This window comes from Pimephales promelas, chromosome 2 (genome assembly GCF_988280905.1).
Source record: "Pimephales promelas chromosome 2, fPimPro1.hap1.1, whole genome shotgun sequence".
NCBI classification, from domain to species: Eukaryota; Metazoa; Chordata; class Actinopteri; order Cypriniformes; family Leuciscidae; genus Pimephales; species Pimephales promelas.
This window is the reverse complement of record NC_142770.1, coordinates 6,600,389-6,615,246: the sequence shown is the minus strand read 5'-3', so window position 1 is coordinate 6,615,246 and position 14,858 is coordinate 6,600,389. Positions and strand designations below refer to the sequence as shown.

The 14,858-nt window shown below is 39.6% G+C and overlaps 2 protein-coding genes across 5 annotated transcripts; both read right to left on the bottom strand.

The window, feature by feature from the left end:
- Window positions 1-5,590: 5,590 nt before the first annotated feature.
- Window positions 5,591-9,058, bottom strand: kctd6a (potassium channel tetramerization domain containing 6a). Of its 3 annotated transcripts, XM_039691308.2 has the most exons (3): window positions 8,764-9,058; window positions 8,335-8,435; window positions 5,591-7,057 (listed from the first exon to the last, which is right to left on the bottom strand). In XM_039691308.2, exons 2-3 carry the CDS (start codon window positions 8,359-8,361, stop codon window positions 6,371-6,373), a joined length of 714 nt encoding a protein of 237 aa, XP_039547242.1. In that variant the 5' UTR covers window positions 8,362-8,435; window positions 8,764-9,058; the 3' UTR covers window positions 5,591-6,370. The 3 variants fall into 3 exon arrangements, with proteins under 3 accessions (XP_039547242.1, XP_039547245.1, XP_039547243.1); XM_039691311.2 differs by lacking the exon at window positions 8,335-8,435; XM_039691309.2 differs by lacking the exon at window positions 8,764-9,058 and having other exon boundaries at window positions 8,335-8,757.
- A 208-nt stretch (window positions 9,059-9,266) lies between these two features.
- On the bottom strand, window positions 9,267-14,435 carry pdhb (pyruvate dehydrogenase E1 subunit beta). 2 transcript variants are annotated; one of them, XM_039691287.2, is made up of 10 exons: window positions 14,284-14,435; window positions 14,128-14,187; window positions 12,683-12,790; window positions 12,011-12,073; window positions 11,894-11,929; window positions 11,529-11,814; window positions 11,338-11,448; window positions 10,430-10,521; window positions 10,021-10,162; window positions 9,267-9,732 (listed from the first exon to the last, which is right to left on the bottom strand). In XM_039691287.2, the coding sequence occupies exons 1-10, from the start codon at window positions 14,317-14,319 to the stop codon at window positions 9,587-9,589; spliced, it is 1,080 nt and encodes a 359-aa protein (XP_039547221.1). In that variant the 5' UTR covers window positions 14,320-14,435; the 3' UTR covers window positions 9,267-9,586. The 2 variants fall into 2 exon arrangements, with proteins under 2 accessions (XP_039547221.1, XP_088989984.1); XM_089133858.1 differs by having other exon boundaries at window positions 14,128-14,205; window positions 14,284-14,334.
- Between the last annotated feature and the right edge of the window lie 423 nt (window positions 14,436-14,858).

Sequence of the window (14,858 nt, the reverse complement as noted above, 5' to 3'; positions counted from 1 at the left end):
TGAGTGAGTGAGTGAGGGAGGGAGGGAGTGAAGGAGTGAGGGAGGGAGGGAGTGAGGGAAGGAGGGAGGGAGGGAGGGAGTGAGGGATGGAGGAAGGGAGGGAGGGAATATGGGAGGGAAGAAGGAAGGAAGGAAAGAAATGATGACCCATGGCAGAGTCGAGGGAGGGAGGAACCATAGTCCGAAGTCCGTGACCCAAACGAGGCGATGCCCAACCAAGATGGAGCGCGAGAGTCGAGGGAGACCGGTGGAGCCGTACGGCTGATGGTACCAGGTGGAGCCGAGCGAGGGAGGAGCCAAGGCGGTGGAGTCTAGATAACCGGCAGAGGTGGAGTGATTGGAAAAGGTGAGGCCAGAGGGATCCAAACATCCAATGGTGCTGTTAAAGCCAAGTTCACACTACAGGATTTTAAGCCCGATTTATGCCCGTTTAGCAAATTGTTGAGCTCGCCGACAGGTCAGGGTGTTATCGCGTGCAAATCGCGAGGGATTAGCGGACAATGAACGCTTGCCAATCTGTTAGTATGAAAGAGCCAACAACGCAGCGAAAACGCTCACAGACGCCTCGCAGATGCGTCGCCGAGCCCAGAAAAACATCTAGCCTGCTAGATATTTAGAGCCGTTGCGCGACTCAAACTCAGTGATGTCATGAGTACAGCCAATCATAGCAACGCATGGGTTGAGGACACCAGGTAAATCTTAGTTTTTATTTTTTTTTTGCATTTTTTTCTCAGAGCAGAACGTTGCGCAGTGTGCAGCACAAGTTTCTGTCTGACGTCCATATTCACGTGTTGTGTTCTCTTCGCACGTGCTGTTTCGCGTCATTTCTGGTTTTCCATGACAAAACGTGGTTTGTAGACAAGATAGAATCGTTGGGTGACAGAGTTGTTATCAACTCGTTATTTATTTGATTATTTTCATGATTCAGACCGTACCATAGTACTGAAACAGCTCTCATTAGAGTCAACAATGATTTGCTCTTATCATCTGATCGTGGTTATATCTCTATGTAGTGCGTTGTCAACTCGTGTAGTGAGTTACCTCCTGTTGTGGATCAATCACGTTGTGTTGTGTGGTGTGAACAGCTAAACAACTTGAACACTCCTGATTTCACTGAGAGCAAGTCATGTAGTGTGAACCGCACAGTTCAGCCCGACGTTTTTTAAATCACGTAGTGTGAACTAGGCTTAAGCGGCTGGCCCAAGGTGGATCCACACAACATAGAAATGGTAGAGGAGGAGCTGATGGGAGACAGTAGCGACTGGAAAGAGAAACTGGCTAAGGTCTGAGGAGGGAGGTTGGGAGGGCATACAGGAAGCACAGGTGAATTATAGCTGGCTTGTAATTACAACATGTAAACTCGAAATTAGGTGAGAGCTACGACTTGTACCACGTGGCCGTTGTACTACCTGACCACTGCAGATTTAAGTCCCTTTAAGGGAAGCCATTTCACTCTGTGGCCATCTTTGAAACACCTCTCAGCCAGCTATTTCAGTCATGCAAGTGCAGCTCCTATCACTTTGATTGGGGGAAACATCAAATTCTCCAAAACTGTTCACCAAGCACAGATGTCTCAGAAAACAGACCGTTTCTATAGCAACAGGATATTTTAATGATGTTTCATTAACTATGTTAATAACGTTTACAATAACGTTTAAAGGAGCACGTTCAGATAATTAACACGGGTGGAGAGCACTCAGCAATCAATGATAGATGTGTATATAGATTCAGTAGTCTCACCTCAATCCATTGACAGTTTTGCAGCATCCCCCCACCACCCCTTCTCCACTCTTCTAGTCCTAACTATTTACATACGGGGGTTGGGAGGACTCTGGGTTTGTGCCGAATTGCGAGCTCGGAGCCCTGCCCCCGGACAGCAAGCCAAATACGCATTTAACTTTACCCCCTCTAATTGTATGTAAGTGTGAACTCGTGAAATGGCAGCTGCAGTGACTTTATCAATTTGATACTGGCTCTTTTACTAGGAAGGCGGGACTTATTCCGCCATATTCGCGCCATATTGCAAGAGGCCATAGTATAGGCTAGATCTTATGAGCCAGAGCTTGTTTAGTGGTTATAGTCAACATCATTTATAGGGATAGTTCACTCAAAAATGAAAATTGTCATCACCATTACTCACCATCTCTCACCATTTCTTACATAGACTGTAAAAAATATGGACAAAGCGCCTGTGACGTCACCCATAGACTCTCTGAAGAACGGGTTTGAGGCTTTTTATGGGGGGTATGGGCGGCGCCATACTGGAAAATCTTGGCAAATACAAAATACAAAAGTTTCAGAAAGGATACAGAGGTGGTATGATGTGTTGTGTCAGATCATGGCCGAGACGTCAAATTCACTCGGCGCAGCCCGTTCTCAGCTGTCAATCAAAGTTAACCACCCTTATTTGTCATACGATTTACATCTAAATATGATCTGAGTTAGAAAAAAAAATCACCCCGCTCACAGTTGTCAGGCACGCGGAACATATTGAAGATTACAATAAAAGTCCATGGGACCAAACTGTAAACACTTGAATTTATGCTGTGAAAACGGACATTATAACATGACGTCTATGGATATTTGCTCCCTTTTGGGACCGGCCTCTAGCGGATTTGAGATGTATTGCAGTTTATCGCACTTCCGGGTAGGCTTCATCTTTCAGATTAGAATGTTGCCGCTTGGTTTCTCACTTCTGTTTGTAGCGATTTACTTTTGCCCACCCAGAGACGCCACTTATGTAGTGATTGGAACTCACATCACCGCTTATGTGGTGATTTTAGATTGCATGTCACTTAAGATGTGGTTATGAGTCCATTAGATGACCACTTCCCAGGCTCTCTCAGTTCGGGCACCAGTCAAAGTCTTTTACACTCCCAACAGGAGGCTGTTCAATCATTTAGAAGAAATGTTAACTGGAGGGAGTTGGTCGGCTGATTTATCTGAAAGATTGGTGAGATTATAAATTTGTAGAGCCTCTTCTTTATTATCAGCCCAAGGAAGACGCAGGTGTAATAAAATATATTTTATTAACAAAAAGATAAACAATAATAACTAACAACTACTAAATGAATAGCGTAAATAATAAAGGAATAAAAGTCCAAATAGGTGCCTAAAATACAAGTGATTAAGTTGAGTGTGGAAAGACAAACTTTTGTTTCTCTGGAATTAATAGAGTGAAGAACCATACGCAAATGAGGTTACCTTTAATGTAAATTAAAAAAAAAAGTAATACAACAATGCCAAGGTCTCTGAAAATAGGTTTGTTGAAGTGATATTTACGTTCCACGTGGTTAAGTGAGCAGTCCGATGGAGTTGACGTATTCCACTGGATTTGCTGGGTTTCAATGCAGTGGAGAAAGGAGCCAGAATCCGTTTCAACAGCCTTGAACATGAAGATCTGTGGGATGTTGATCTCCTGGAGCACCAAAGGTTCCTAAAATCTGGAACACGCAGATGAGGCCTTCATGAATCATCTGGAACACTCAGACGAAGTAACCTTGAAGTGAAGGTCAGCTCTTCTGAGCTTTACCTTGTTGCAAGTGTCTGTTTGTCTTTCAGAAAAGCGCTGAAACAGAGATGAAGGGGAACCTGGGTTTTTGTTTGTGGCTATTTTTACTGGCCCATCCAGTTTTCTGGAGGTCCACCTACAATCAAAATCCTGGCGCCGCTAGTGATCTGTTGTCTCAGTCAGAACTTAGTTGATTTCTTTCTGTCTCACCTTCGAAGTCCCGAGGCCCCGTTTACACGAAGGGAAAATGCTGATAATCCCCTGCGATTTGGCCTTTCATTTACACGAAAACCCTGTTTTTATCACAGAAAACGATCATTTCTAAAAATTCCGGCCAAAGATTTCTGGCGTGTTGTCGTGTCAACTGGGAGAAATGGAGTTTTAGGTTCTCTCTTGTCTAGTCTGTGGATTCTGATTGGCTTGCATGGCTTTATCCTTTTACATACACTGCCACCCATAGGTTTGGCATAGTTATGATGGCGCTCGACGGCGTATTTATGCGGGATTTTATTATGGGGGAGGGTATTCGTTTCTCTAAATACCCAGCTTTGTGTAAACGTGGCCAGAGACTCTTGGAATAAGGACTGTCTGTGTCACAGTTCCCGGGTCTGTGTGTTCATTCTGACATGTCTCTGTTGTGTTCCACTCACTTGTCTGATTGCTCGTCAGCGTTGCCTAGCTACCAACTGGGCTGGAGAGCTAATCAGACCAGCCGCACCTGCAGCTCATTATTGTCAGCGTTGGCTGTCTGATCATTTCTTGTGCTCACGTCTTGCCGTTCTGTTCCGTCAGTATTCTTTCAAAGCTTCTGTTCATGTGTGTTTCCTTCCTGCTTGAGTCTGGATTACTGGCTGCCTTGCTGTTACTCACTGACTTCATTGATCGCCAGACATCATTCAGCCCATTGCAGTCTCCCATGCTGCTATTCCTGCATGACTACATCTGACCACCCTGCCTTGCTTATTTCCCCTTCTTTTTGCAAAAAAAACCTGTTAACTTGCTTTCGCAACTGGGTCGTGTGTTGTCTTACCCTTAAAAGGGTACCTTTATCCCTTTCCGATGAGGAGATTGCAATTTGGTCCTTCTCCATTCCAGTGCTGTGATTGGCTGCTGGCATCAGAGGGGACACACATAGTGCGTCCCACCCTTCTTTCCCCTTGTGGAACTCATTTGCATAAAGCACACAGTTAGTCTTTAACGTTTTCCTGAAGCATTTCTCACTTTCCAAACCAACACCTGAATACCTTTGGCAATATTGATGTAGTTTATCAGACAGTTGACATTGACAGTAGCCATTGGCTTTCATTGGAAAAACATATTATGAAAGTCAATGGAGAATGTTACTACCAACATTATTCAAAATGTCATCTTTTGTAATCAACAGAATAAAGAAACTTGAGGGTGAGTAAATGACGACAGAGTTTTCATTTTTGGGTAAACGATCCCTTTAACTACTGATACTGTTGATAAGTTTCAATATGCTCAAGTGTGATTAGACAGCAGATGGCTCTGTCTGTATGCTTTCAATTTGCTCTCGCTGTACTTTTGTGACACACCGAACGGTCAGCACAACGCCACTTCAAGTCGAACACACCTGTTTTAAACAAGTTTGCCTTTCATTGAACATGCATCATTGGTTGAGTCAGTGTTGCTATGTAACACCGCTCAAACAGACTGCTATTACATTTGGCACCACTAGTGGCACAGAAATACACACTGTAGATTTAAATGCAAAATTCACAAATAAACATTTTTAAAAATTTAGGATTGTGACTAATATACTTTAAAATAAATAACCTATTTACTAAAAAATGAGTGATAGACATATAAGATCAACACCTTGTAAAATACTTTTGTCAATCTTAACATAAAAGAAGGTAAAACAAGCCACTCCCATCAACCCCCCCAAAAAACAGCAAAATCTAATATTTCAAAATCAGACATAATCCAGTTATTGCATTTGAAAAAGTAGCACTAAAATTCACTTACATTAGCTACATTAAAATGATAAATAAAATTTCACTAATAAAAACAAAATGTTCTTTCAATGAGAATACTACCAAACAGAAACACACAATGTATGATGAAACTACTGTTTTTAATGCGCAGGTCCAATTTATTACACACATGAATGAACTCGTTCAATTTAATCTGGGTTTTCAAACCTTTTAAAAGATGCTCTCAGCTTCAGTGATGCTAGCCTTGCATGCATTTTGATACTAAAATTAATTGTTAAATGGGACGTTGGGACTCCAAAATTTGGCCTGGTCCAGAAGCTGGCCATAAGAGGTATTGAGAGGGAGGACATGCAAGTACAAATCTTTTTTTCTGTATCTCAAGGGAGGAAATATGTCTAAGTACTAATAGATACCACAGAATCATGCAAACCATTTACAATTTAAAGACTCAATCACAGGACAAAACATCTGTGGAAATATTGAATACTGTATATTTAACACTGATGCAATATGTTCAAATTTTACATTTAAGAGTTGTATAAATAGATTTGGAGACATGGCAGTTTAGGAAGGAATTTACCCTAAACACGGCATACTGTACTTGTAGAAACGAAAAACGCAAATTGTTCAGGTTCCTATTGTCCATTAACTTCTGAATGTGGGTGGGAAGACGCATAAAACACAATAGGACTAGTTCGCCTGAATTACGTACTACAGAAAACATTTTCATTGTGTTTATTGTTGGTTATCTCAACCAGGAACTGCAGTGCAGATGTGTTGTGTTCAAGTAATTTCGGAATTGCCTTAATTTTGAGTCGCAACTAGTATTAAAAATGTTCATGTCTTCGTCAAACATGTGATTGCTCAATTGGCTATCTCAGAGTTACAGTAATGTTATCAATCAGTCCTCAACCTTGTGCGCAACTCTACAGAAAGTCCAATGATGTTCTACCGTGTTCTCATTGGCGCGTTCACTCATGTGATGAACTCGTGTGTTGCGAATAGTAAAGCCTTGCTTGGATATGTACTCCACCAGATGCACACGAAGGGACACCTCTTGGTGGTAGTCACATGGTCCAAAGGTAAAGGACACTTGAAAGTCTCTGGTGTCCATCATATGTTTATTCCATCTGGTGAAGCTGTTGGAGATGCCTTCAAGCAGTGCGTGAACTTTGGTGGTGATGGTGAGTTGGGTGATGATGACTGCCACCGGGTTCGAGTACTTGGAGAGCTTACGAGTGCTTGACAGTTCTACCACTTGCTCAAAGGTGTCCATCGGGTAGAGAGGTTTAGTGTCACCTAAACACTGGATCAAGGGCTCTATCTGGTAGAAGTCTGCTTCCTTCCGGAGGAGCTCTGTTTCTTTGAAGTCACATGGTAGGGTCAATTTTGAGGTTCGTAAAAAGTTCAAGACGTAACGGAATAGTGGACCGTCTCGATCTATGAAATAGTTGCCCTGGGCGTCTCGTGTGGTGGGAAAATCGCCTCGGAACATGGCGCCCAACATTGAGTCTGGATAACGCTGGAGGGTAGACAGCGATGTGGTGTACAAATGGCCACCAACATTTAGGGTAACCGTATCCATCATCTACAACAAAGAAGAACATAAATAGTAGATGTTCGAAGCATTAAAGATGCATTTTGTACCTTCTGGGAATGTCAAGATGGTACTTGTACTGATACGACAAAGACTCAACCATTCCCTGCTGAACACAAAAGTTTAGTCCAAGATGAATGGCCATGCATAGCCATTGATTTGTTGATGCTCTTGTTGGATGACCATCAAACTCATGCTGTTTATCAGCAAAACTTAAACGGCCATACAGATCCATTGATTTGGTTCTGTTCTAGTTGGTGGACCATCAAAACAATGCTGGTCCCCAGCAAAACTTCACCTAGCTTTTTCTTGTAAAGCAAGTTGACCTATAAGGCTTGAAAACAACATTTGCTGTATTGAGCTGCATTGACAAAACCCTTAGGAACAATGGTTTCTATGGTAACTATAGTATGGTGAACTGAGTAATTTCACACTAGTAATATGGTAAAAAACACATGAGATGTTTTCAACCCTGTTCTTCATAAACCTCAGTCTCAGACAAAATGGACCACAGGGATAAGACAAAATGGCCGACCCTCAAAGCTTGTTCTTAGGGCGGTAAGCATACGTTTAGTAATGCTCAGTATCCGTTTAGTAACTGCCTAGCAATTACCCCGAACACACTAGCAAGTGATTAGTAGAAACAAAAATTTTCAAAACTTTGAATCAATTGAACCAATTGCTTGTAAAATGATTCACTGTTTCGAAGTGCTCAAAACGCCTCACGCTGGTGACCCCTACTGGTCAGAACAGTGTAAATACAGCGAAAACTCAGTTTAAACAAGCATAAAAACTACTTTTATAAACAAATTGGATAATAGACCAATGAGAGACTTTTAAAAACAACTCTCCCTTTTTTTCTTACTGAAATCACACGGATTTGGCAGTTTGATACGCACTCCGAAACACAGGTTCGAAAGCTTTAGGAGTGTTTCAAAAGTGTCCATCACTAAACATAACAGCTTAGCAACCTGCTGGAACACCATAGCAATGAGTCTTGCAACTGCATAGCAAAGAGCATCAGATTTTTTTTTTTTATATATGGTTATTGTTTATATTAGTTCTCAACGTTGGCATCTCCACCAACACCCTTGCAACAATGCAAAACACTCAAGAACTGCATAGCAAGCATCCCAACCATATATTAACGCTCAAACAGGGAACATGAAAATATGAACTGAAAATGCTTACAGGATAATAAAATGGGAGTGGGCTCTTTTTACATGGGAGCGGCGAACCACTGCGTCATTCTATACGTTTATATTTACCATGTGTGCCCAGTCTCCATTCTCCATGTGGCCAACTGTTCCTCTTCAGTGCTGGTGACGAATGACGCTCTCTGCAGTCTTTATGAGGTATAAACACTTCACTAAAATTAAGACATAGTTTTTATATTTCAGTTTAGACAGCATATTCAAGTGCAATATCGATTATCACCATGGAAACGTATCGTCAAATAAATGACGCAGCATATGAAGGACACCGAGGGCTTCCCTGCATCCCACCACAAATTGTAGCAAAGTCTCAGAAATAACGTCACACGAAATCACGCGACCTATCAATATTAACGAAATATGATGCAGCACGCACTTAATTTATAGCGGCAGCAATAAAAACGTAATAAATGATACAAGCCAAAATAAACAATCTGCAATCGATCTCATTATACGAATACAAATGCTCAGTTATCATATTACCTCGTTGGAAATACGTATAATTGTAGGATTTAAGTCTCCTCGTCCGATGTACTTCAGTTGTTTCCTTTCGTCCCAAGCATCAGGAATATGGAGGACAAGGGGTTTAGGTTTAAACAAGGATAACGTTACTTTGCTTTCCTGTGTGGTTTTTCGTGACTTCTCCAAAATACAGGAGCAGTTTGAAAGCCTTATGTTCAAAAGCGACTCGTTCTGCTCGAGTAAAATAACTGTAATGTTTATGTGTGGAGTCACAGAGAACAGGACGGGGACATCAATGTGGGATTAGCGGATATGACACACCCACGACCGAAGCCCCGCCCACCCTTTCTCTCTTACCACCATCATCCAAAACACTTCGTTCAAGTTCAATATGGTCCTGCAAAGTGTAATGTACTAGTACTCAATATTCATGCGTTTCTTTTTTCGCAGTTGTTCATTTTTATTTTATATGGCAAGGCCTACATCTTTATTATTTAAACATTCCAAAGAAATGAACCCAAAACTTTATCTACAATTCTTACCCTTTATTTGTTTATGAGGCCTACACAATCATTCTTACAACCCATTGTGATAAAGGTTTATTTTAGCTTACAGTAGAATTTACAGCATAATAAACATGGTTGGTTCATAGCCATAATAAACCTCACTGTTATGACACAACCTCATTATAGAGTCGAAATGAGAAAATAATTTTAATAAAGCGCCAATGAGGGAAGAGCCATGTAACAGAAGGATGAAAAAGACGTCCTATTCCTCAAACATTGATGCAGAAATGGGGGAGAACATGTTTTTAATATTTAATGTGTCCTGAAATGGAGATATGTTAAACATTCAAAGTCTTTTTGATGGAGAAGATGATGTCCTTGATTTGCGGTATGCTGTTGTCCTCCAAAATCTTGGCGTACGGCATTGGAATATCTACACCCGTGACTCGGAACGCAGGGGCGTCGAGGAAATTGAAGGCAGGACCTTGAATTAAAAAAAATATATATAATAAATCTACGTGCTGTTTGGAATGACATACTCCCGACTAGTTTTGAAAGAACATATTATGGAGTTAATGTAGTTACATGTATCTACAATCATGCAACATCGTGAGGTCATGTGACAACAATATAGCACAACATTTTTATTGCATTGTAAAATAAATAAAAAACAGTATACAGTACATTCTGAGCAAAATACAGAAAGCAGTGCGCTAGTATTTCATTTTGAACATAGCATCTGACTTCAAATGAGCATTAACGTTATATTTACCCTCCATTATCCGGGCAAGAACCTCCGCCCCGACTCCAAACTGAGGCCAGCCGCCCTCCACGGTGACGAGATGATTGGTTTTCATAATGCTATTTTCAATGGTTTCTGTGTCGAGAGGCCGGATGGTGCGCATGTTGATCACCTACAGATGAAAACATAGACACTTCAAACTACTATTCAATAAGCTTATAGAAAATAATGCTAAATGTGAGCAAATTAAACATTTTTGATGATTTTTGTATAATTTCTTTCATTACAATTTACATGACTGCCCAAAAAACAAACATTGCTGATTCACTAATCAAATGTGTTTTGAATCACTTTTCCTTAAAAACTGTGTATATTGAAGCAATCAAATGTGAGGAAATGATGTTTCAAACCATTCAAGGCTGAAAGGATGATGTCATACCTCACATTCGATACCCTCCTTGGCCAGGACAGCGGCAGCGTCGAGACACAGGGTGACCATCCGGGAATGGGACACCACAGTGATGTGATTTCCTACAGAACACCACCAATATTAATATACACATCAACTTAGACCAATAACTCGAAAGTTGTGAGTGATTGTTGTTCAAAGAAGAGCGATTAACAGTGGCACTTATAGAAAAAGATAAATACTATTAGAAATATTAGAGCAAGAAAATTGAAATAGGAATTATACATTAATATTATTCAACAATTTAAATACTTCTTATATAACATGGTCATTCATTTATATTTAATGATAATATAAATGTTGTTGTTATTATTATTATTATTATAATATGAAGTGGACCAAAACAATATTTTAATATTCACTGAAAATGTTTAATATTATAAAAATTTTATATATTTTATATTTTTATAAATGTATTGCTATTATGATCTAATATTTTATTTTATAATCATATTTAAATATTTACTGAAACAATATCATACAATAAAATAATATAAACCTATTGTTATTATTATTAAAAATATAGATAGTTACTACCCTATCACAACTAAAGTGAAAAAAGAGAGAAATAATTCATAAATGTGTCATTAATTGGTTCAGTAAATATTAAAATATTGACACATTTATGAATTATTTCTCTTTTGGTCAACTTTAGTTGTGACAGGGTAGTTGCATAATAATAACAATATTATTCAATAATATTTTATTTTATTATATTAAACTAGATATAAAAATATTATTAAACTATCAGTACATATTAAAATGCTGACAAATGTATTACATATTTCTCTTTTGGTCCACTTTAGTTGTGAAAGAGTATATGTGATATACTTCCTCATCTTGTGTGTGTGTGTGTTTTTCTTTCATATCAAACCCACCTGGTCTTTCAATCTTTGCTTTTCCAATAGGGATGAGAAAGTCTTTCGACTGAGATTCTTCGGACATGTCAAACGCCACGCCGTACATCAGCTCGTTCTCCAAAAACACCACTGAAAGAGACACGATGTGCCAGTCAGAGCGACATCTACTGTACATCCCGAACATCAGTCTCATCACGCGAGAAACTCACCAGGGTTGTCGTCTCGGATGGCTGATTTCAGAAGGCCCTTGGCGTCTTCAGCGCTCCAGGGACTGACCACCTTCAGTCCGGGACAGTGTCCGTACCAGGCAGCGAAGCACTGGGAATGCTGAGCCGCCACGCCAGCCGAAGCGCCGTTGGGTCCGCGGAACACGATCGGGACGGACTGAAAGCCAGCAGACATGTAGTAGGTCTTAGCAGCCGAGTTGATGACCTGGTCGATGGCTTGCATGGAGAAGTTGAAGGTCATGAACTCGCAAATTGGCCTCAAACCCGCCTGGAAGAGGATGTGGTTGGTTAGTTTGGGAACGAGGCTTTTAGATTCATTTATCATCGTCATGTCAGGAAAGACTCACCATGGCAGCACCAACGGCGATGCCAGCAAAACCCATCTGCATGGATAAAGGAGGAAGATTCATTAAACAATAATTAAGAAACACACGATTTTCACACAAGAAGGTCATCTTTCTCACCTCTGTAATGGGCGTGTCAATGATGCGTTTGTCTCCGTACTTCTTCCAAAGGCCTCTGCTAACCTGCGATATAAGTCAGTTTAAGGCCCTGTTTACACCTGGCATTAAGATGCGTTCTGGTCGATCGGATCACAAGTAGACGAGGAAGACACATTCCCGTTTACACCTGGTGTTTAATCCGTCTCTTTTGTCCACTTTCAACCACTTCAGTCAGGGGAGCGTCTATGAGCGGGTAAATGTATGGGTTTTTCAAATCTTTCCAACTAAATGATTAAATAAGTTGATGTTATTTACATATGAACGCGATCGGAGAAAGCAGCTTTCGCTTCTAGCAGCAAAACCTACCCAACACTTGAGTGCGTGTTAGAAATCAGGAATGGCGAGAGAACATTGTGCTTGGTACATTTTTCATCATCAAACCAAACTTGGGTCTTCAGCTGAGAAAGTTTAAATCCTGTCTGCAAGCGCGTTTCCCATGATGTTTATGCATTAGGTCAGTAGGCAGAGTGAGTCTTTTGTGGCTGTTCAAACACATTCGACCACATGAGCGTTTACACTACGAAAAGTGGTTGAAAGTGGACAAGCTCAAAACAATTCCTACCCCGTTTACACCTGCATGTTGCGTCGTCCACTTGTGATCCGATTCTTTGGCGCTATCTTATCTTATTTCACCTTATATGCGCCGTCATACTGTGCGACTTCCTCTCCGAGAAGGAAAACCCGCTCATCCCTCTCCAGCTCCTCATCCATGGCCTGGTTGAGAGCATCTCGGACCGTTACCTGCAGAAATCAAGAGCGTGTTAATGCATACAGAACATTTTCCAACAAAAAATGCAGTAGTTGTACATATATCACATGGTAAAACATGGTTCTGAATAATTATCGTATTCATGTTACCACCACCATAGCATATTTAAAAAAAATAAATAAAAAAAATAAAACAAAACATAAAATTCCCATAAAACATAACATAAATGTCCAAAAATATGGTGAGTAAACAAAAACACAATGGCTTTCCTATGATACAAGCCAACCTTTTTTTTTATATTATCATTAAACGCTGTCCCGTGGTACATGCAGAAATTCAACAGAGTCCAAGCTCAAGAGATGGATCTTTTTATAGATACCAAAATCAATGATTTCTACATCAGTTGCTTCACTGTTAAAATAAGATAAGATATACGAATGAAACAGTTTCATTAATGGTGAAAAATGTGACTGGACCAGTTTTACTAGGTTTAACTTTTCATGTTATGCCATCAAATAGGGTCAATAAGGTCAAAATAAACATCAGATAAATGCACATCTATTTAATTATGCTGACATCATGATCCGAAATATCAGTTATTAATTGTACTAATTAATGTTGTAAAATAACTGCCAATATATAATTATTATAAATTAGCATAAGGTATAACTTCTTATTACAGATATTTACAGTATAACCACTAGATCTGGACATGCATATTAAATACTAAATTATGAAAAGTATGTTAAATATTTCCATGACAGTTTTAAAATAACTTTCAAAATAATCAGTAGTGTAATTACATAAGGCATAGCAGAATGTTTTCAAGCAATATAATGCAATTACCTTGTAAATATACAAAACAGTATTCATATAATTAAAAAAACATGGCTTTAGCATGATAAATATGGAAAACATATAGCATTACCAAAGAAAGTCCATTTAAATGAGTAAATCCCTAGGTATTACCATGGTATACTTGCAAGGAGTGTCAATCAAAACATGGCAAATGTCCAAAACACCAAGGTATTACCATGGTAGTGATTGTACATATATAAAACAAAACACGGCTTTACCATGGTACACAATGAAAAAACTGTCATTACCATGATACATTAGCAATAAATTCACTTTAAAATATGCTAAATATTCAAAATACATGGTATTGCGTAGTAGTACACACCTAAGACATGCTACTACCATGGTGTTTTGTTAGTATTCTTGACATGTTAGTATTTTTAACAGTGACCATTAATCGGTTGACCAAAAAAACTAATAATCAACACATTTGAAAGCCTCTTGTTCGCAGGTTTGTGTTTATTGTGACACAGCATCTGTTGAAGGTGAGAGAAGCAGCAGCATCACTGACCTGCACCGCAGCCGGCTGAGTCCTGTGAAACTCCCTCCGCAGAACAGCAGAGACGGCATTCTGAGAGACAAACACAGCCTATATCAGTCTTGAACCTGTCCTCTTATAAATACAAACGTAATATGGTGACAATATTACATATTTCCACATAAATACCTTCCCCGAGCGCAGAAAACACCTCAGAGACGCCATGTTTCACTGTCCTCTGTCTGGAGGCGGGGCTGTCATGCTAGCGGGTGCGGCCAATCAGAGAGCGCGTTGTAAAATCAGAACAGGAAACAAAGTGACAGCGACCAATCAGTTTAGCTGACTCATGACATCAACGGAAGCTTCATTCAGGCTGTCATTGGGGGTCCAAGGGCAAGAGAAAAATCTTTTTATAGAAAACAAAAATCGATTATTTCTAAATCAATTGCTGCACTACTTTTTTTAAAGAGGATAAAATCACGCAGTAGTCGTGTATGTTGAAAGATGGAACATAGTCATGCTGGGAAAAAAAGGACAAAAGTTTTAATAGTTGCCAGATGTCCGCAACATGCCATAATGTACTGTGGGGTTATTTTTTGAGGGATAATACACATGCATTAAATTACATTAAAAACAACGTTTGAAATATAATGTAACATTAAAAAAAAGATTGTTAATATGGTCATTATAAACTAGTAACTATTATATCCTAAATTCAGTGGAAAATATGAACTAAAATTTGTATTATATTTACAATATAATTA

What these genes read in the sequence shown, in the direction of transcription:
- kctd6a (XM_039691308.2), bottom strand. Translation starts at nt 8,361, where the DNA reads ATGGAGAATGGAGACTGGGCACACATG. An exon ending in ATGGAGACTGGGCACACATG is followed by an intron (nt 7,058 to 8,334) that starts GTAAATATAAAC and finishes TCTTTGTTGTAG; the next exon opens with ATGATGGATACGGTTACCCT.
- pdhb (XM_089133858.1), bottom strand. Translation starts at nt 14,319, where the DNA reads ATGGCGTCTCTGAGGTGTTTTCTGCGCTCGGGGAAG. An exon ending in TCGCCGTTGGTGCTGCCATG is followed by an intron (nt 11,815 to 11,893) that starts GTGAGTCTTTCC and finishes ATCCTCTTCCAG; the next exon opens with GCGGGTTTGAGGCCAATTTG. An exon ending in TCTTGCCCGGATAATGGAGG is followed by an intron (nt 9,733 to 10,020) that starts GTAAATATAACG and finishes TTTTAATTCAAG; the next exon opens with GTCCTGCCTTCAATTTCCTC.